Source organism: Salvia splendens, chromosome 10 (genome assembly GCF_004379255.2).
Source record: "Salvia splendens isolate huo1 chromosome 10, SspV2, whole genome shotgun sequence".
NCBI classification, from domain to species: Eukaryota; Viridiplantae; Streptophyta; class Magnoliopsida; order Lamiales; family Lamiaceae; genus Salvia; species Salvia splendens.
In genome coordinates, this window is record NC_056041.1 from 11999599 (window position 1) to 12020675 (window position 21077).

The window sequence follows — 21077 nt, forward strand, 5'->3', positions numbered from 1 at the left end:
GAAACAGCCAAAGAATCAGATTCTTTGTGGATGAGATGGCTATACGCATCTTTCTTTTTTGCTTTAATGTGTGCTCATGTTCATGTCGCTTCGTCTGAGGAACTTTGGCCGTTGATGTGAGGGAATGAGAATGACTGATGATGGATTTTACTCTGCTGTGTAGGTGGGGGGCTGCTGAAACTTCACGATGACATTCAGACATGCGGGTACGAGGATGTGCAGATCATGTGGGAGATGTTGAAGAAGACAGAGATGGAGGTGATGTCAAACCACAGCAAGCGCAAGCGCTGGTTCTTGAGGAACTTGAATCGAAGTCAATAAGGGAAAGCAGTCAGCAATTCATGGGTGCAGCAGCAGCAGCTGTTGCAAATAATGGCACCATCATCATCATCATCATCTTCACCCCTTTTGATGTTTTACAGAAAATGTGCATCTTAAATATAGGATTGTAATCACTTCATTATTGCAGTGAAATTTGTAAATATGGCTTTGCCATCCATCATCAATCCTTGCTCCAAGGAGGTTTACAGTAAAAAAACAATCTCTTGACTTTATTCCATTCCACACACGCTCTCTATCATAATCACAAGATCCCAAACATGAAGCAATAGAAGACAGTTAAAGCTACAACAGATATCCCAATGAACAATTCAATTCCAAAGGAAGAGCAGCAAAACATAGTTTCAGACTTTTAACAATGAACATATGCGACAAAGACCACATTTTGGTAATCATCAGAATCTCTAAACCAAACAGTCACCTAAAACGAAGGGGGTGATCTCGTAGTTTATGGTCTGTGAAGATGCATTGGTAGGTGCTCCATTTTCTTTTCACATTACGGCAAGTAGTGGGATCCTGAGCTACTAACTTATCCACAAAACAAAATTTTACAAACGTGCACTTAAAGAGATAATGCCAAGAAAAGATAGTGATTAAGAATCTTTTCTGAAGGATCTCAGTTCTCATTATTTAGATACTACATAAAGGCATCTACATCATCATACTACAATAATAGGAGAATTTAGATTCAGGTTTGAAAATAACTTCTCTTTTTTTGGCCAAACCTCATAAAAAACAGCTGCATTATTTATACTAGCTCTGATAAATCAGGCAAAGTGTTGCCACGGTACGAAAATGCCTCCATGCCCGTGTCAAATGCAGTACAATATGATAACATAAACATCATAAGAAACCGGCCACCACAGACCTGTGTTATTTGTAGAGCTCCATGCGCATGAATACTAGCATCAGCCTTGATCAGTATTATAACAAAATGCTCCCTCACCTGCAGAAGAGTTACAGGAAGTAGCAACGAGAGAAGCAAGAAAGAGGAATACCATATATACCAAAAATTTTAGGCACTGACCAATATCTCTGTCTTGGAGTAATCCATCAGATTTCAAGAGGCAAAGCAACCTGCAAAATACATACAGAGACTGGTCTACGAAAAAAAGTATGCTCATACCATTCAAGGGAAGAGATAAAGCATTTATGGAGTAAACTAGTTTCAACATGTTTTTACTTATAAATAGCCTGCTATATGCATGATGTACTAATACAGATTAAATAAAATACAAGGCCAGATCTTTAGCAATGAATCAACGACCATCATCACGGATTCTGATCAAGACGACATAACTAACAAGTAGTAAGAAACATATAAGTAATCATACTTTTGGAAACAGTAAGGTAAAATGTTATCAAAGAAGGAGAGGGCAGAGCACAGAATGGAAGCAAGTGGTTAAACTGTATTGTTAATATTAAGATCCCAACCAATCTTGATGGTACATACACAAGACTATTGTATCATGCAACCCCACCACTTTTTCCACTGAGCTACACAAATTATTCCTGCAAAACTGTTCTACAAATTTCTCACTGTAAATTACAGGACAAAGAAACAAAAAAAAAGAACTTGGGATCAAGCTAATCATACAACAGCGAGCGCGACCTTAGATTCGTGCATTCAGCTCATCACAGTGGTCGCTAATAATGGGTTTTTGGATTGAAGAGAAGCCAGAAGCAGAATGGAATAGATATTCCTGCTTTTGCCCTGGACCGGTCATGAATTTGAGCTACTAAATCCACACCAGGGCCAGAAGAGTGGCAGCACAAGCATGCCTTGAGATCCAGTAGGACTAATTACTCAACTATGAACCATAAAAATGGGAGCTCCCCGCTATTCTTCAAATGCATGTGTACATATCTTCTCCAGTAACAACGGCCAGTTCTTCACCAAGTTTTCGAGGATTCAGCTCCATGGCTACTCTAAAGTCCTGTAACGAAATGGGGGACTGACTTCTTTGGTCTTGCACTTCCATCGTCTTCCCACTATGTTGCATCAGATATTGATGACCTGGTTTTACACCGTTTATCAGCTTCATATAACTGGGATGCTTGTTGGGTTTGTTCTCCGTTGTCTCATGCCCCGATCTTGACCCTACAAGCTCGATGCACGATCTAATCAATCCTTTCATGTAAGCATCTAAACCGTGGTTCAATATGTTGGCAGAATCCACTGAAACCCCTTCAAGACCCTGTACGAGAGCAATCTGCTCCATCCGTTCCCTTAATGTTAGACTGTCCCAACAAAGAACCATTGCTATATGAGCCAAGACATCTACTGCTCCTCGATAGAGGCAGAGCTCTGTGTGCCCCACCAATGCTAACAGGACGTAACTGAACCCCAAGGGGAGCTCGAAGTGGACTCCTAGCAGAAGCCTCATTCCCATCATCACTGACGATCAACTCAGTTTGATCTTTGCTACATGAAGGAGCTGAAACATCCAGAGATCTCCTATCGATGGACATTTTAGCAGCATTTGGGGCCAAGATCTCATTTTCGCTCCCTGATTGCTTCAGTAGCCTTCTCATATCAGGTGGATTCAAATCTCCATTCTCCAACACAGCACCAAAGTCACTTGACAGAGTAGCAGCAGGAAGGTGGGTAGCAAAACTAGCCTTCCCATTAGGTCCAAGGGCACTACGACGGTCACCAGTTTTCCGGTCACGGATATTCGTCCTGACCTTTCGAGGCGAGAGAGGTAGCAGATCACCACCTCCATTTGATAAACAGGGTGAACCAGAAGCCTGAGCTACATTGGCGTGGGACCCGTTTTGCAGGAGACTGTCAGTGGACATATCCTTGCCGGCAAGGTGCACACCATGTCTCGAAACATCATCCTTCTGATTGGCCGGCGGTGGTGTCTTTGCACTACAAGCATTTCTCAGTATTGAACGAATCAACTGATTGTGAAGGGGAATATTCTCCCGGCCAATAATTCTAAGACACAGCTTATTGAACTCAACCTTACTCAATTTCAAACTCAAGAACATATGAAGGAAATAAAAGTATTGCTTTGACCCCTCTGGCCCAACTTTCTTGACTAACTGAGCTTTCAATTCAGCAAGATTGATCCGCGAATAGTGATGTGGTGGTTGCATCTCTCTCTGTCTCTATCTCTACACTAAAATCAATATAACAGAAACACACACTTGCACACAACCTTACAGCACCTTCAATGAGTTAGGGGTTTTTAGCTGCTACATCTCCAATAACCCAGTTTCCAAATATCCAATCCCTCTAAAAAAACCCTAAAACGGTCAAAGCTATGGCTCATCTCCAACACTTCAGTTTCAAACACTAAAGCAATTTGAGGCTCGAGTCCAAGCCCTGAGATCTCAAACTTCCAATTAAAATTGAGTCTCCCTCCAAAACCCCAAATTCAAGATAATTCACAAATTCTTCTACACCAACCACGAAATTCACAATTACCATCCAAACATCCCCTTTATTGAACTAGACCCCCAAATCCAGATACGTCCATGCAACTCCAAGTAAACCGCCCACCATTTTCACCTGTATTATACAAATTCAACAATAACCAAAATGCCACTCCCTCAATGAAAGATTCAAGCTTGAATTCTGAACTTCAAGCTCAGATTTTTACGCTCAGAATTCAAACTTGAACAAAAAAATTGAATCAACTAAGCATAAAGATTCAAACTTGGACAAAAATTTGAGTTCAAACCAACAAATTACAAATGGGCTGACCTTATTGAAGCTCCCGAAATTCAGATTCAACACAAAATTTAATCACATAACACTTCCAGCCTTATTTTCTTCAAATCTTTTTAACTACTAACTCTGACCCATCATGTAGCTTTCTCCCACCATTGCTTCAAATTCTTGCTTCGCATTCCCCAATTAACTCTCTAAAAATTTCTTGCAGAACGATTCTGAATCAGAAATTTGAGAAGACCCTTCTCTTTGTTTTCCTCTTTGATCGATACACCCTTTCTCTCTCTTCGCTCTTTCTCTCTCTCTTCGATTTCTGTCTGTAGAAAGTAAATGTGTTTTTTGTGTAATTTCGTAGAGAGGTACAATCGTTGATGCACGGTATACAACATAGGAATGTTGTACGTTGCGCAGTAGATATTGTATTTCGATCTGGCAGGGGGAATATCAGTTTGGCATTATAAATTTCTTCTTTTAGAAGGTTTTGGATACCACGCTCTTATAGATCCGTGATAACTACTCGCCGTATCATTGGTAAGTTTAAGTGACGTGCTCTTATGTTATTGCACCGAAAAAACACTCTCCTCAACTGCGAATGTGGATAAGTAACTCATGGGGATTTTTATATTATTTTCCTATTAATCTTTGGGTGAGAAATAAAATACACCCTCCGGTCTCAACTAAATTGTAGTAGTAATTTTTTTTATACGTTAGATTAAGAAATTATGTTAAATGATTAAATAATAATAAATTAAAATAGGAGATAAAGAAAAAATATAAAAGCTAATAAAAGTAAAGTAGGTGATTGAGTAAGAGCGATTATATGATTTGTTTGACCATAGTTGTTATTATGCAGGCTCATTAAATGCTAGGTCATTTGAACTTTAAACGCACAAGTATAACTTTAACTATCTCAACTAAACCTCCTAAGAAAAGACAATTAACAAAAAACAGAAAAAAAAAAACGAAACCTCCTAAGAAGAAGAAGGACAATTAACATGTTTTGCTTAATATTCCATTAGTCTCAATTAAGTTGAGTCAAAATATTTAAGCACAAAGATTACAAAATTAGATTAAAAAATAGGAGAGAGAAATAAAATAGAAAAGATAAGAGCATCCAAAATAGGAATGTCCCAGCAACAACCCAGCTTAAAATTCCTCCTGCCTAGACCTGCCCAAGGTTTACCGATCCGGTGATTGAAACCGAAACCGTCGATTTTTGAACCGTGGTTCGGTTCAGGTTCAAAAAATTTCAAACTGAAACCGTGTCGGATCTGTCGGTTACGGGCGGTTCAAAACCGGAACGGTGAAAAACCGCCAAAAAACAGTGAAACCAAGCCGGATCCGCAAAAAGCTGGCGGTTCAGAACCATGAAAAACGATAAAAAAAAAACCTCCGAAAAACTGTCGGTTCGGAACCGAAACTGAAACCAGCAGTTTTGGAACCCGAACCGTAACCGCGAAACACCCTCGCGGTTCAGTTCCGGTCTGCCAATTTCTAAAATCGGAACCGGCGATTCCGAAACCGTGGGCACCTCTACTCCTGCCACATCATCATGCCCTTTCCACAGCCTAGCCAATGCTCTGGCCTCCAATTTAATTCATTTTAATTGTTGGTGTTTTTCAAATATTTAAAAAAAGTGCAATGGACTTGTATATATAGAGTAGAAATAAAAATAATAATAAATAAATAAAATAAAAATGAAAAATTAGCTCAGCTCGGTGGTCGGTGTGCAATAGGCGCCTAGCCACCGCTTAGCCGGTTCGGTCGCACCCTAGCCGACCGCCTGGCCGCACGCAGCCGGCTAGGGTGGTGGCTAGGGTGTGTATCGAGGATGGTCTAAAGAGAGAGTAACGTAGGTGATGGAATAAAGTAAGAGTGATTGGATGTTTTGTTTTTTGTCAAAAAATAAAATGACTTAACTTGGTAGGAACATCCTAAATAGAAATACGACTCAATCTAGACATTTATTTATATTTTTGGTAAAGAAAGTGGGCAAATTAATCTCGGATACAATGAAACTAACTAAGATGAATCATCTAATTTATCATGCAAAATCTAACTATAGATACTTTGTTGGAATGTTTCCAAAACATGAACTCCTCTATGAAATATAAGCATAATGTGACAAATAATCAAGAACAAAATTATCTTCTCTATGTATGTACTTGATCACCACATATTTTGAAATCTTGACACAATCAATGCACTCTTTTAAGTACGAACGACAATTAACAAAGACCACAGACCGCCCATAATCATTAACTCCAACAAAACTATCACTTTCTATTTCAATTTTTGAAATCACAACGTTTTTGTATGTCGGAGTCCATAATATATGCACTAATTCTTTGCTTTTATAATGAAACAAACTCCAATTTTAGTGACAAAATTAGGCCTAAAATTTTTTACTTGACACGAACACGCGCGAAATTAATGGTTTCGGTAAATGCTTATTGGGTCCATGTTCTTACCGGATTCACCCATCAGGAACTCGATAATTTTGAGTTGAGTTATGGTCGGATAAACCTTTAAAAATATTATTATTATTTTTATTCCCAACTTAATCTTTAGTTCTATTCTCTAAATTCGAATAAATCAAGTTTAAATCGTGTATATCAAATTTTATCGTGTAAATCAAGTTTAATCATGTAATATCAGTTTTGATCGTGTAAAAAATGCCTAAGAGCATCCGCATCGCCATCTCGATGCGGGCTCGGACTCGTCTCGGCGAGACGAGCCAGCATCGAGATAGCGATGCAGCCCTCCCGTCGCGTCGCGTGTCCCTCCGCCTCGATGAAGCTGGCGAGCTCTGGCGCGAGGCGTGACGCCCACTCGCCAGTCCGCGAGTGGGCGTCGTCATGCTGACGCAATAATTTAAAAAAAAACGATTTTTCGAAAAAAAATATTAAAAACTAAAATTTTAAAACGGTAATATTACCGTTTGAATTTAATTTTTTTTTATTTTTTATGTGTTTTTTATTTTTTTAGGATTTTAAATTATAATTTTCTTTTATTTAATGAAGTGCGTTTTTATTAATTGAATTTGTTGGAAATAAAAATAAAAATTGAAATTGAATGAATAGTTAACGGATGAGATGGTTAAGACATGAAGGGTTGCAGATGCTGTCTTTTAGTTAAGAAATGAGGTAAAAATGTGCAGTGATGCCCATGAATAGTTAAGGAATGAGACGGTATTGAGACGGTATTGAGACATGGACGTGAATGACCTAATATCCAATTTTAGAAGAAAAAAAAGGTCACCCACATTTTGAAGCTGTAGTGTCTCTCTTTTGAGAATAATATAATTATTTGCATTTCGTCCTACAATTAAACATAAATGTCAAATCAAATAAGCTTTAAACTTTTATACAAACTTTATACTAATTGTCAAGTTGGTTTGAACTTGATCAAGCTCTCCCAAACGCACTTTTTTATACACACAAATTTTATGTACTACTCCATGACTTGACAAGTTAATAATTAACACCAATAAGATTAAATGGAGGATGATCAGTACACGCTCGTAAAGTGTTTTTAAATTAGGATGAGGTGCAAAAACTTCCTACACATTTATGGGTCCAAACATTTTAAATTTAAATTTAATCCTAATTCATTATTTTGCCAAAGTAGTAGACGTTACACACTAAACTACTGTCCAGTTCTTGATTCCCTGCCCACTCATTTTTCTTGTCCATCTCAGGAAGGTTACTACTGAACCTCTACTTTTTGGCTACACAATTCTGTAAAGACACCGAAAAAAATCCAATCTTTCTTCTACAAACGCTCTGCTTCAGCAAATGGAAGCAGCTTTTGAAGGTTACATTTCATCCATCCCCACTTCCTCTATTTTCGATGATTTAAGCTTAACTGTTTCTTGCCACTAGAGTAACTAATTCTGATATGGTTTATCGAATTTCTGTTACCAGTGTAATGTTGATGAAATTCTTATTATCATTATAATTCCTTTCTGTTTGTGCAATGAAAGTGTGCTTGAGTTTCTGTGCATTAGGCCTCTAGGTGAGTTTATCTGTCAAAGGAATTAAATAAAGATCAAAATTTGAAATAATTTTTATTTCTTGTTCTTGAATTTGTGGATAATTACTTGTACAGCTCTGAAATGATGAAAGATTTTTTTTTCTTGGATTCTTGAAATTGTTCTCGAATGATTTTTGAATTGCTGTAGTGGATGGAGGAGGAGAGCGTCTGCTAGGTTTGGTAGATGGGCACTCTCCTGAAATGAAAATAGAGGTGAGGGATCTGACAAGGGTTTCTGACAAGGGTGTAAGAATACTGAACAAACTCAACCTAGACATTCCCAAAGGACTGATCATGGGGGTGATCGGGCCGAGTGGCAGCGGGAAATCCACATTTCTCCGCACCCTCAACCGGTTATGGGAGCCTGCCTCTGCCACAGTGTTCTTGGATGGTGTGGATATCTGTCAGCTTGATGTCCTCAGCCTTCGTCGAAAAGTTGGTATGCTGTTTCAGCTTCCTGTGCTGTTCGAAGGTAAAGATGTTTGTATCTTGATGTCGATGGGAATTGCTTAGAGTTGGCAGTGAATTAGCTAGATGATCATAAAATTTGATTAGTTTTTGTGTGTTTTGATCCATTTAGAATGAAAGTAAGGCTGCTTTTCAGCTTGACGCTGTTCCATTATTGCAATGAGTGAATTGAAAGTGAAGTCTACTTTCACAATTCTTGTTAGAAGCAAGCTTTTTAGCTCTAGATATCTTAGTATTTGAGTAACGTGGTTCGATGGCATGCTTTGTTCTAAGTTCCACATAGTTTTGGTAACTTTTACTCTCCTTGTTCTGTCACATATCGAGTAAAATGGAGTGAACTTGTTGCAGGAACTGTTGCAGACAACGTGCGTTTTGGACCACAGTTGAAGGGAAACAAACTAAGCGACAATGAGGTGTACAAGTTATTGGCTCTTTCAGATCTCAATTCCTCTTTCTACAGCAAGTCTGGAGGAGAGCTATCTGTTGGTCAGGTGCAAAGGGTTGCTCTTGCAAGAACCTTAGCTAATGAGCCTGAGGTGACCTGAAACAAACTTCTAGTAAATCCCAAGTACATTGTGCTCGAGATAATTGGTCTGCTATTTAATCTGGAAACCCCTTTTTCTGTGAAGGTTTTGCTGCTTGACGAGCCAACGAGCGCATTGGATCCGATATCAACCGAGAACATAGAAAATGCTCTGGTAAGGCTGAAGAAGGAACAAGAAATGACAATCGTTATAGTGTCTCACAGCATCAGACAGATCCAGAGGATTGCCGATGTGGTGTGCCTCGTTGTAGATGGGGAGATTGTTGAAATCTTGAAACCTGATTGCCTCTCCGAGGCTAAGCATCCCATGGCACAAAGGTTCTTGCAGCTTGGATCTTAAACTTTAATATATTTATCACAGCAGTAAGCCACAAAAATTTGTACCGATAAACTTGTGCAATATGTATAATATGCCATGTTGATGATCACCTTTAGTCCACTTTTATTTTGTCAATGCTAAATTTTACATGGCAATCTTCACAATTTAGCTAGAGGAATGAATTTGACAGTATACATTGTTGAGAGAAGTTGATTATTGTGAATGCTATCAAGGGAAGAATTACAACTCTTTCAATGACTTATTCTAGTTGAGGGGCTCCCCACCTCATGACAGATCCGAACAACTCTTGAAAAAACAGAGTTGTAAAAGTTAAACATTTTGATACCGGTTGCTGTATCAAACTGTTGATGCTAGGTAAATGCTGGACAACACCATTGTAAACAAGAGACCAAGGCCGTAACCAAGAGGTGTGGCCGCGCTCTTTGCTGCTGGTTTACCTCCGGCTGGAGTTGCTCCTCCAACCTCTGATGACGGTCCCTCTACACCTGGAGCCATAGCTGAACCAGGGGCGTTAGCCGTTGGTGTTGAGGCTGGGGATGCGGATGGCCTGGAAGAAACTGGTGGCGGGAATTTTGAAGGTAAAGGGGCCTTGCTCAGCGTTGGTGTGGTTGCAGCTGCGACAGGAGCAGTGCTCGCCTTTGGTGCGGCGGTAGATGGAAGGGGAGCAGCAATGCTCGGTGTTGGTGGAGCCAGGGCTGGGACAGTGGCTGCACTCGGTGTTAGTGGAGCCAGGGCTGGGACTGGGGCTGCTCTCGGTGTTGATGGAGCCAGGGCTGGGACAGTGGCTGCGCTCGGTGTTGGTGGAGCCAGGGCTGGGACTGTGGCTGCGCTCGGTGTTGGTGGAGCCAGGGCTGGGACTGTGGCTGCGCTCGGTGTTGGTGGAGCCGTTGATGGGATCGGAAGCAAGCTTGCTAGTGGTGGCAGAATTGGTAGAGAAGGTAATGTGGTTGGCGGAGGGGTTGCAGCGGCGGTGGCTGGAGGTGGAGGTATTCCAGCAACGGTGGCTAGAAGAGGAGGGGTTGCAGCGGCGGTGGCTGGAGGTGGAGGGGTTCCAGCAACGGTGGCTAGAAGAGGAGGGGTTGCAGCGGCGGTGGCTGGAGGTGGAGGGGTTCCAGCAACGGTGGCTAGAAGAGGAGGGGTTGCAGCGGCGGTGGCTGGAGGTGGAGGGGGTTCCAGCAACGGTGGCTAGAAGAGGAGGGGTTGCAGCGGCGGTTGCTGGAGGTGGAGGGGTTCCAGAAACGGTGGCTAGAAGAGGAGGGGTTGCAGCGGCCGTGGCTAGAGCAGGAGGGGTTGCAACGGTGGTGGCGGGAGGGGAGGTGGCCGGCGGAGAGGAAGTTTTGGTGCCATCAATCCCCTGAGGCATGATAACACTGCTGACTTGTAGAATTGAGATGTTGTAAGGCTCTAGGAGAACAGATTTGATGAGGCTCGAGTCAAGTGGGGATCCGGGCATGGCTGAGCCGAAGGAGAAGCTGCCGACTGCGGGGCTGGAGACGCTGACGAAGCCCTGCTGGCCGCGGGCGAGGCCGGTGGTCTGGAAGAGGGTGGTCATGAGGTTGCGGCTGGCGGCTTGAGTCTGCAGCCTTGGGGCATCGTAGTAGTCAAGGAGGACGTGCACGGAGAGGATGCTCCTGATGAGCTCGACGGGCTTCCCGGAGAGGGGGGAGAGGCTGCCGTTGTCGAGGACGAGGAGGGTGATGGTGTTGCGGGCGTTGATCTCGGCGGCAAGGTTGGTCTGGGAGAGGTAGCTGTTGAAGGTGGCGAACTCGGGGTATTGGTTGAGGAGTTGGGTGATGTCGTGGGCGTAGGCAGAGTGGAGTGAGAAGATGAAGAGGGAGAGAAGGAGAGAGAGGGGGGGAGACATTTTCATGTTCATTTTGATTTTTGAGAGAGGAGTGATGAAGAAGAAGAAGAAGAATATGGAAGTGAAGAGTGGGAGGAAATGGTATTTGTATATGAGTATGTGAGCATGAGTATAGGTGGTTTGTAGGAGAAAGGTTCGCTCTCCTTAAAAGGTGGAGATGGTTGGCTGGGAAGGAACACGCAGGTGGTGGTCTAAGAATTGGTATAACTTCTCCTTTCTTAAAATAGATTTACTTCAATTTTACACTACTTGTTTTTCTTCATATAGGTTGTAGTAGTTGTAGTAGTTATTTTGTGGTATTTCCTGAATTTTATTCTAGTAATTTAGTTGAATATTGGATAAACTTTAATTTCAAATGCCAACCAAATGACCGTTACCTCATTTGATTAAGAGCATCTAAAAATGTTATGTTATCTACTTTCTCTGAACCTCATTTGTGAATATACTGCTTTTCTTTAGGCTGCATCAACCATAGTATCTATTTTGTTTTTATATACGAGTACTAATTTCTCCCTAGTTCCTATAATACTACTTCAAAATTACATAACACTCAAATGCTAACTTGTTCATTTATATAACTTCTACTATTTTTTTAAATGGATTTTAATTTTTCCATATTTATAAATTAACAATATTAATAACAATTTTTAAGTTGTTATAATCAAACTAAATATAACACAGAATTAATAATATCAATATGGTTATATTAACACAAGTTTAGTTGACATAGTACTTCTTTGTTTTAAAATTTAAATATAGATATCAAAACAAAGGTATGAGTATGTCAACTAAATTTGTATTGATAGACTAATATAATCGTGTTGCATTTTTAACATATAGAATTGACAAGTTAGCAAATTAAACTAGTTATTGATCATATCATATATCAATAATGACTGAATAATTTAGTTGCTCATAGATATATGTAAAGAAAAAAATACTACTAATACTTACACCAAATAAGACTTTTCTCTATTTATGAATTTTTTAAAACAAAATGTTTTTTTCACATTCTATAATTACATTTTCAGAACATTTTATTATTTTTTATGAAAATAAAACCTTTTATTATAGTCAAGTTATTCTTTTATTTGTTTGACTTAACGATTATTATATAAAACTTCTCTTAAATATGATGATACTTATTAAATGTATTAATAATGTGAAAATTTTACTGGTTTAAAAAATGGGTGTAGTTAAAAGGTTTGCTGGTTTTATGAAAATTATATAAAAATATAGTTATACCTTGCAAAAATTAATAAATGAATATATTATTTGATTTTAGGAAAATTATTATAAAAATTTCTTAGCAAATGAAAGCCTTAACTATCAAAGCTAGTGATGTCGACGGTAGAAAACCGGTGGTTTGCAGCTCTTCAAAGGGAGGATTCATAACCAGCCCGTGTAGGGAGGAGGCGGTTCAATTCCGGTTCAAACCGTAAATATTTTTAATCCCGTTTCAATTAATTTCCCTTTAAAGAAGATATTTGAAAAAGATTATGTGAAATTGAGATGTTTAATTTATATAATTGGACTAGATAGCCGATAGTATTACTGACTGAACTCAAGTTTGAAGTTTAATTATTTATTTTATCAAGATGAACATAGTACACACTTAAATTCCATAATATTCGAGTTTCACAAATTAATTTCATGCTTGGAAGTGAATGATTTTGTTTCTATCACACTCCAATAAAAAAAATAGTGTATCAGATTTTCCAGTCGCAACAATGGCCAGATTACGTTGTGTTGTGCTCAAATAATGCATGAGAGAAAGTGAAACACAAGTTTAAAAAGGCTGATTATTGTCATTTCCATTTCATCAAGGAAAGATTTGCATCTTTCAATGACTTATTGTTGTTGAGGGGTTGCCCGCCTCCTATAATGATCCGACAAAATTATAGTAGTATGTATGTGCTAACAACTCTACAAAAATCCTTTCAATATTTCCACTCTTGTCTCATATCGTTGATGCTAGCTGGAGAGTGGACAACGCCATTGTGCATACCACGGCCACGCCAATTTCTAGCGCCGCTGCTGCACCCTTGGCTGCAGGTGTGCTCGAACCCGGTTCATCTGATGCCGGAGTATCATCTGCCGATGCAGCAGGGGACGAGGCTGAGCCCGGGGCATCAGATGGAGTGGTCGCCACGGTTGGGGCAGCTGCCTTGGTTGGCGCAGCCGCCTTAGTTGGAGCAGCCGCCTTGGTTGGCGCAGCCGCCTTAGTTGGAGCAGCCGCCTTGGTTGGGGCAGCAGCCTTTGTTGGGGCTGCTGCCTTAGTTGGAGGGGCAGCAGCCTTGGTTGGGGGAGCTGGTGTTGGTGGGGCCGTGACCGTGGCATTGGCGGGTGGAGGAGTGGCTGTGGCTGTGGCATTGGCGGGTGGGGGAGTGGCGGTGGTGGCGTTGGCAGTGGCTAGTGCTGGGGGAGGGGGAGTGGTGGTGGTGGTGGTGGCGTTGGCAGTGGCGGGTGCTGGGGGAGGGGGAGTGGTGGTGGTGGCGTTGGCAGTGGCGGGTGCTGGGGGAGGGGGAGGGGGAGTGGCCGTGGCGGCAGTGGTGGCCGCGGGGGCTGAGGTTTTGACACCATCAATGCTTTGGGGAATGATGGGACTGCTGATTTGGAGAATTGATAAGTTGTAAGGCTCTGAGGTGACAGACTTGACAAGGGTGGAGCTTTGGGTGGAGCCGGGCATGGCAGAGCCGAATGTGATGCTAGCTGTGCTCGGGTGAGTCACGTTCAAGAAGCCTTGCTGGCCTAGAGCGAGGCCGGTGCTCTGGAAAAAGGTGGTGGGGAGGGGAGAGGTGGCCGTGAGCTGTTGGAGCTTGGTGACATCGTAGTAATCGAGGATGATGTGTACGCTGAGGATGTTCTTGATGACGTCGGGTGATCTGCTCGAAAGGGAGGCAATGTTGGCGTTGTCCACGACAAGGACGGTGATCGTGTTGCGGCTGTTGATGGCGCTCGCTAGGTTGGTCTGTGTGAGGTAGCTGTTGAAGTTGCTGAAATCCGGGTATTGGTTCAGGATTTGGGTGATGTCAAACCCATTACTACTATGGATCAACAGAAGGAGAGACAAGATCAGAAATGAGGGAATAACACTCATTTTCAACTTGTTGTTTTGGTAGTGGGAGATAGAGACAGATGATGATGAGTTGATGATGAGTGGAGGAGAGTATTTATATGTGCAGTTAGTGAGTAAGGTGTGTGAATTGAGCACAAGTGTAGGTTGTTTGTAGGAGGAGGGCTCTTTCTCCTTCATTTCAGGATCTAAGCTTTATAACCCATTCTTGAAATAGCTTGTAACATTCCAACTGTATCAATATTTGTACTTGACTCTATATAACTTTATACTAACAGTTTATAATATCTTCAAGTAAAAGTCTAAGATAAACATGTCATGTGAAATAAGACTTTGATATATCACATTTTGATCGTGTATATAATCTTTTACCCTGTAATTCCACTTTTATTTGGAAAAAGAATACCAGAAAAGAAAGCATGAGTCGAAAAATCATGGAAAAAAAAAAAGTGGAAAAGTGAGTAGTATGCTACACATTCCATTGGTATAGCGCACAATTCTTTTTTGTATGCGTGCATAATTCTTCGGTCTTGGCATATTCTACAATGGCTTGAGGCCGTGTATAAGTGCCGCCTCCCACACAATATCAATCTGATCGACGTTGATCGCCCCAACCTCGTGATGCTTCCATCCTTCAAGAAAATGTACAACTCCTCCTGCATGACAAGCATGCACCACACCTCTTCCCATTGTGTACTTGAGAAGAAAAGGAAAGTTTCTAGTGTTAGGACAGTAGTAAAAGTTTCAAGAATGATCGTATTTTACGCGTTCTCAGGTGCATACCTCGCATGATCCGAGCCCCTCAACGTCATCTGGCAGCCTCATTGCTGCCAGCTTCCCATAAGTGCAGTCCCTTCTAAAAGGGATGATGGGAGGAACCACAAACTGGTGGAAATGTGTTCCTGATGGAGCCCAGTACTGCTCTCTAGGCGTCGTCCACTTTCCGATTATCCATGTCTGGAAGATTCTTGAATTGTCAGTACAAGGTTGAAAATTGAGTAGAATTGAAGAGTTGAGATGGACATAGAATCACCTTACAGTGTTGTGCTGCCTGATACTTAGTGACTTGAACTAAGTGTTTTTGGCAGTCTAGTGGTGCTTCTTTCTGAATCTTGTTGAATCTCTCTGCCGACAGCGTCAGCATCTGCGTTCAGACATGTTTTTAAGTTTAAAGACGACGTGATTCTAGGATCAATAAATGAGCATATAGTAAGAAGCAAATGGCTCCATCAGCTGATCTATGTACAAAAATGTGACTGTGTACTTACCAAGACTTTAACCTTGCGACGAGCAAGATAGAGAGCGATGGCTCTCCCAAGTTTAGAAGTAGCACCGGTTAAGAAAACTTCGTCTACATCATTAGGAATCTCATGTAGGATCACAGCAGCTGTGAGGGTGTTGCCATGAACCACTCTGACTCTGAGGTTGGGATGCTTGGTGGTAAAGAGCGTCCCTCCTCCATTAAGGCTCTCGTTCTATCAAAACAACAAATGTATCACCCTTGTGTCCACGATGTCAAGAGGCGAGGCCAGCGTTAGGACAAGGCTTACCTTATTTAGTGCAGCAAGACTAATAACCTTAACTCCGAGCCTATCTGCTTTAAGGATAGCATCTTCTATCTGATTATTTATGCCTTTTGTTGCAAAAGGTAAGAAATACTGCCAAAAATAATTGAAAAAAAATTCAGAGGACTTTCCTTTATCTCTGCCAAATGCCAATATTGAAATATGTATATTAGGGGTACCAAAATGCACCTGAAAACCGAACCTAGGGACGATCCACGTCTCGTGCAATTTACCTCTGAGATAGTAAAGGCTGAACAAGAATGTTTTAGCCTTTGCCCACATAACAAGCATCACCAAATAGGTAAAAGGCCACATTGGAAACAAGAAGGGCTTTATAGTGAAAGGCATTGAGCTGAATGATCGGAAAACGAATGGAGAGTGTAACGCTGATATAACATCAACGACATGTGCAAGAAACACAAAATCTGCTACTCTGCTCTCTGCAAAGTTCCACTTTTTCTGAGTTCTAAAGAACTATTTTTGATACAAGTGTTCGTTTACTTTTTTTTGTGATAAGAAAGAAACCTCACTTTTTCTTGAACTTATCTCTCGTTGGAGCTCCCATGATTGGGCGTTTGTAGTCTTCCATAAACTGTCGTAGAAGGGCATAAAGAGGCAGAAATTAGTCACCATGTCCGTGTGATGAAGACTGTGGTATCTGCAGCAAAAGCATGAAAATGGTTTTTGATCAGATAAGCAGGACTATGAAGCTCACATATGCAAGAATTCAACAAAGAAACATGATGGACTTACGTAGGTGTACGAATGATATGCTTGAGAAGTGGGAAATTATCAAACAAGTTACTGGGGAAAACTTCAACATTGCAATGAGCCAAACACTGAAGAAAATCGAAGGCCAAAAGATAACCATACATCAAGCTTATCGACCCGTATCCAATATAGATCGTTCCCAAAGTCGGGATTCCTACAACTACACAAAGCAGCAGATGTTCCAAGAATGTAGCATGTCCAGCTGCATACAAGCACAAATCAGCCACATACATTTTCATTCTTGATCAATCGAAGTTAAAGGACACGAGCAACGTAGTTTCTCTCGTATGGTTCCTAACCTGTGAAAGGATGCAGAACTCTAGAGCTATGGTGGAGCCAATGATAATGTTGGAAGAAAGCAGGGGAATGTAACAACCTATGCAGCCAGTAATACAGTGGCTCTGAGATTCCTATGTGGAGAATTAGGCACCACAAAAAACCCCTCGAATCGAAGATGGGAAAATCGGATAAAGGCAAACTCAAGCACAGAAATGAAGCCGCAATAAATTGAAGTATCAAGAAATTGTCCCTGTTGCATGATCAAAATTCAAGATTTAAGCACAAGAAACCAAATTTATCCTAATTTGATAGAATTGTATTATACCAATGCCATTCTGCATCGATTTGCTTGAATTCCAAGCCCTTTTGATCGATTCTTCGATTTCGATTAAGGAAAAGCATGCTAGAATAGCTCCCCCAAAGCTGATGAACAAGGCCTCTAGCCCCAAATAAGATGAGAATATGCAAGCACCAAGCTTCATTCTTGATCTCACCTCTATAGATGGCATAAAGGGCATTTGCAACTAATGGAGCATACAACAAACACTGCTCCAATAGATTAAAAAAACAGAAAAAAAATCAAACTTTTGAAAATAATCATAAACAGTCAAATTCTTCCAGAAATTAAAAGTTGTTACCTTTAAAGTACCCAAGTTCTCCCATGGCCAAGAAAACAAAGAAGCTTCATTCCTACATGAAACACTGCAATCTTTCTCACTTGCCATTTTTTTCTGTCTGAAAACAAGACATGCGAAAAAATTAATCTTGGAGGGTTGTAATAAATGAATCTTGGACTATAACAAGGAGACCATTAATATACAAGTACATTTTCCCATATATCATTGCACTTTTTTCTTGATCTTTATTGCACTCCTCTAAAGTCTTAAAGCTATAGAGGCCTTATTATACACGTACATATATATATATATATATATATATATATATATATAGATAAAAAAAATTTTGTTGAATTCTACAGTAATTGAACCTACTGAAATATGCAGAAAGTAAGAGATTATTTTATGCCGAGATATAACTCAAAAAACAGTTGACAGCTGGGGGTTGGCACCACAAAATCAAAGAAAATTTAATGTGAGTGAGAAGAAATTAAGATGGTTGGGTGCAGAGACATTAAGCTTTTATGGGAGTTGTAAACTTTAGTTAGTGGATTACAGATTGTAGTTGAGATGTGGACGAGATAGTCCTAATCCTCTTATTTGCTCTCATCATCGATCTCAATTAGTGCTACTTTTTTGTATTTTTTGGGTTCCCATTAATTCATTCATTGTCTACAACTTTCGACATAGATTTCTCTAGGAATAATGAGATCACAAACATTAAATAATAAGTCAGGAATTTAATCATGTAAGTCATGAAATATAGGCGATACTTGTGATGTTGAAGCTCTTTTGTTCATAAATTTTGTGTGGTGCCAAAGTCTTGTAGGGTTGGGACTAGCTTCCTATAGTCCTTGTGTCTTAACCGATTTCTTACCTAACAATCCTATATACTTGGGATACTTATAATTTACATTTCCTTTTATTTATTATCTATATATAATTGTGTCTCACTCTAATTTATTTCGATCACCGGCTATTCAGATCATAATTAGGCATACAATTGCGTAGTACGTGTCGTGATCCGATTTGAGGTTGGATGAGCTGGCATTTTGTAACAATTGATTAATTTATTTAACTCATTTATTAACTACGCTGCCCTAGTATTTGTTTCATTGAATGATGATAAGAGATGTAGATCATTGCCCACTGTACTTCAATATGTTTGAAAGGACGTGTCTGAATATGAAGTGTTCACAATGTCAGCTTATTTAATAAACAGAAAATACCAAATACAATCATCATAAATTTACCTAAACATAGAATGAATATCCAAATTGATAAAGTTCTGACCGACCTAACTATCAATGTCGATATCTTATTTTTGGTTTTGGTCAATATCTTAGTTAAATTTTATTCAAATTGTTAAAGTAACAGATTCCTATTTAGATAATTTTAAATTTGCTTATAACTAAATCATAAAGTATTTAATTTAAGTTAATTTGAAATATCTACGATTGCTAATAGGGAGTAATAATTTTGGTTTTACCATATAGTAATTTCAGTTTTATAATGTAATAATTTTAGTTAAATTATAGATTAATTTACTCAAATTATAAAATGATCTCAATAAATAAAGTATTTTAATAATTTGAATAAAATACATAATTAAATAATTTAATATGTTGAGGTGTGATTCATTGCTAACTTTCTTAAGTTGCTAACTCTCCTAACTCATCAACGTAGTGTATTAAAAATGTCAATACGATGACATTGAAATGTCAACGTAATTAACTTAGTTGATATTTTAATACACTGTGTTGATATTGATATATAAATTGTCAACACAGTATATTAAAATGTCATCACAAATTTATGTTGACATTTTAATGTGATCGTGTTGATATTTTAAATACTTTGTGTTGATAAGTTAGCAAGTTAACAATTTAAGAAAAATTGACATTATAACATACCCCTTAGAGCATCCACTATAGGGGCGGCGCGCAGGCGCCGAGGTCGCGCCGGGCGTGGTGCGAACGCTTTTTTTGGGGCGAAAGGGCGATCGGCGACTAGGCGCCGAGGTCGCGCCGGGCGTGGTGCGCCGCGCCGACAGGAGCGCCGGCCTATAGCGCGGCGGTGAGCAGCGCGCCGGTAGGGGGCGGACAAAATTTTTTTCCATTTTTTAAAAATTTATTTAATTTACCTATAAATATACCTCATTTCCCTCATTATTTTCACACCATTCCAACTCTTTATTCATACTTTCTTTCACTAAAATTTATGGATTCCATTGGTATTAAAAATGGACAATTTATGGAATGACGCGTGTAATTTGTGGATTCCATTGGTTTTAAAATATAAAAATAAAAAAATAAAAAATTAAAGTGAAAAGTGGCTAAAAAAAGTGTCCATTATTGCTGCAGACACTTTTTTTATGGGCGCAGACAATATGAAGTGGCTGTGGAAAAAAAAGTGACGGGGCTATTAGAAGTGTTCACCTTACAGTGGATGCTCTTAATATGTTAGTGTCCTAGATTTAAACTAAATAAAAAACTGACTGAAATTAACAAATTCTTTGAAAAAGTCAACTGAAAATCTTAAAAATTGGTATGCATATTCATAATTGATGGAGATGATATTCTTCGGAATATAGTAGTAGTATTTTATTTGGTGAGATAGGCTGCAATTATAAATAAAAAAAGTAATGGTAAAGCGTAATAATAATGTTGAAATTGCATAATTAAAAAGTAAGGATAGTTTTGGTACAATATTTATAAGTTAAGTAAGTATTGTACGAATATTATTAAAGTTCATAATATTCTTGGTACAAACTAAATAATCTAGGATTAAATCGAATAATTGCCTACACATGCAGCACATGGTTGCGTGTAAAAGACATGTAATTATACAGTTCTACCCATGGCTTATCAATTCGCATTCAACAAATTAAACACATACCAAAGTAACATTAATAATTGGTTTTAGTATATTCCCACTTCCCATCTTTTGATCCTCTCAAGTCTCATTCTCAACTACTTGAAGCTAATTAATACTAAAACAACTGTATGTATTATATCATGACAAGTCATGCTGTCCTAACCATATTCTGTTTTACATCACCCTCACCAATATTTATATATAATCGAGATACAAATTGAGGTTACTATTGAATTAAGAAATACAGTCAGGGATAATACTGTGAACGAATTTAATTTCTCCTCTTCGCCAACTGAATTTAAGAAAATAGGGCTCACATTCACAAATCAAACTCTTATTTATTTTATTTTAATGTCACACCCCCACAGTCAACCAACTCAAATACTTTCGTAAATACGTGATTTTTTTTATGGTTTTCTTTTTTTTTTTCTTTTAAGAGCATCCACATCTGTGCTCTTGCCAACGAACATGGATATGGGCCCGGACCCACTTTTACTCCCTGCTCTTAGGTAAGAGCACAACACTCACATCCGTGCTCTTCCGCAAGGACAAGCTCAAGGATCTCACCATTCTATTATTCAATTTAAATAAAAACATTTCCACAATATTAAAATGCATTA

At 39.5% G+C, this 21077-nt stretch overlaps 4 protein-coding genes and 1 pseudogene across 6 annotated transcripts; 1 reads left to right on the forward strand and 4 right to left on the reverse strand.

Annotated features, from left to right (window-relative positions):
- Positions 1 to 2064: 2064 nt before the first annotated feature.
- LOC121752927 lies at positions 2065 to 3526 on the reverse strand (annotated as a pseudogene).
- Positions 3527 to 7650: 4124 nt separating this feature from the next.
- Positions 7651 to 9496, forward strand: LOC121751482 (ABC transporter I family member 17-like). Its single transcript, XM_042146232.1, has 4 exons — positions 7651 to 7837; positions 8205 to 8528; positions 8873 to 9060; positions 9154 to 9496. The coding sequence occupies exons 1-4, from the start codon at positions 7819 to 7821 to the stop codon at positions 9406 to 9408; spliced, it is 786 nt and encodes a 261-aa protein (XP_042002166.1). The 5' UTR covers positions 7651 to 7818; the 3' UTR covers positions 9409 to 9496.
- Positions 9497 to 9919: 423 nt separating this feature from the next.
- Positions 9920 to 11272, reverse strand: LOC121752613 (fasciclin-like arabinogalactan protein 3). Its single transcript, XM_042147734.1, has one exon. The coding sequence runs from the start codon at positions 11270 to 11272 to the stop codon at positions 9920 to 9922; it is 1353 nt and encodes a 450-aa protein (XP_042003668.1).
- A 1960-nt stretch (positions 11273 to 13232) lies between these two features.
- LOC121752614 (fasciclin-like arabinogalactan protein 3) lies at positions 13233 to 14528 on the reverse strand. The gene has a single exon (XM_042147735.1). The coding sequence runs from the start codon at positions 14526 to 14528 to the stop codon at positions 13233 to 13235; it is 1296 nt and encodes a 431-aa protein (XP_042003669.1).
- Positions 14529 to 14664: 136 nt separating this feature from the next.
- On the reverse strand, positions 14665 to 18089 carry LOC121750810 (very-long-chain aldehyde decarbonylase CER3-like). Of its 3 annotated transcripts, none has more exons than XM_042145426.1 (12): positions 17956 to 18089; positions 17602 to 17698; positions 17289 to 17509; positions 16984 to 17213; positions 16667 to 16886; positions 16444 to 16571; positions 16103 to 16353; positions 15899 to 16006; positions 15617 to 15823; positions 15382 to 15492; positions 15132 to 15305; positions 14665 to 15044 (listed from the first exon to the last, which is right to left on the reverse strand). In XM_042145426.1, exons 2-12 carry the CDS (start codon positions 17686 to 17688, stop codon positions 14889 to 14891), a joined length of 1893 nt encoding a protein of 630 aa, XP_042001360.1. In that variant the 5' UTR covers positions 17689 to 17698; positions 17956 to 18089; the 3' UTR covers positions 14665 to 14888. The 3 variants fall into 3 exon arrangements, with proteins under 3 accessions (XP_042001360.1, XP_042001359.1, XP_042001358.1); XM_042145425.1 differs by lacking the exon at positions 17956 to 18089 and adding an exon at positions 17790 to 17928; XM_042145424.1 differs by lacking the exon at positions 17956 to 18089 and adding an exon at positions 17784 to 17806.
- Between the last annotated feature and the right edge of the window lie 2988 nt (positions 18090 to 21077).

What these genes read in the sequence shown, in the direction of transcription:
- LOC121752613 (XM_042147734.1), bottom strand. Translation starts at nt 11,272, where the DNA reads ATGTCTCCCCCCCTCTCTCTCCTTCTCTCCCTCTTCATCTTCTCACTC.
- LOC121751482 (XM_042146232.1), top strand. An exon ending in GCTTCCTGTGCTGTTCGAAG is followed by an intron (nt 8,529 to 8,872) that starts GTAAAGATGTTT and finishes AACTTGTTGCAG; the next exon opens with GAACTGTTGCAGACAACGTG. An exon ending in CCTTAGCTAATGAGCCTGAG is followed by an intron (nt 9,061 to 9,153) that starts GTGACCTGAAAC and finishes TTTTCTGTGAAG; the next exon opens with GTTTTGCTGCTTGACGAGCC.
- LOC121752614 (XM_042147735.1), bottom strand. Translation starts at nt 14,528, where the DNA reads ATGAAGGAGAAAGAGCCCTCCTCCTACAAACAACCTACACTTGTGCTC.
- LOC121750810 (XM_042145424.1), bottom strand. Translation starts at nt 17,806, where the DNA reads ATGATATATGGGAAAATGTACTT. An exon ending in GTCGCAAGGTTAAAGTCTTG is followed by an intron (nt 15,493 to 15,616) that starts GTAAGTACACAG and finishes GTCTGAACGCAG; the next exon opens with ATGCTGACGCTGTCGGCAGA. An exon ending in AGGGGCTCGGATCATGCGAG is followed by an intron (nt 15,045 to 15,131) that starts GTATGCACCTGA and finishes TTTCTTCTCAAG; the next exon opens with TACACAATGGGAAGAGGTGT.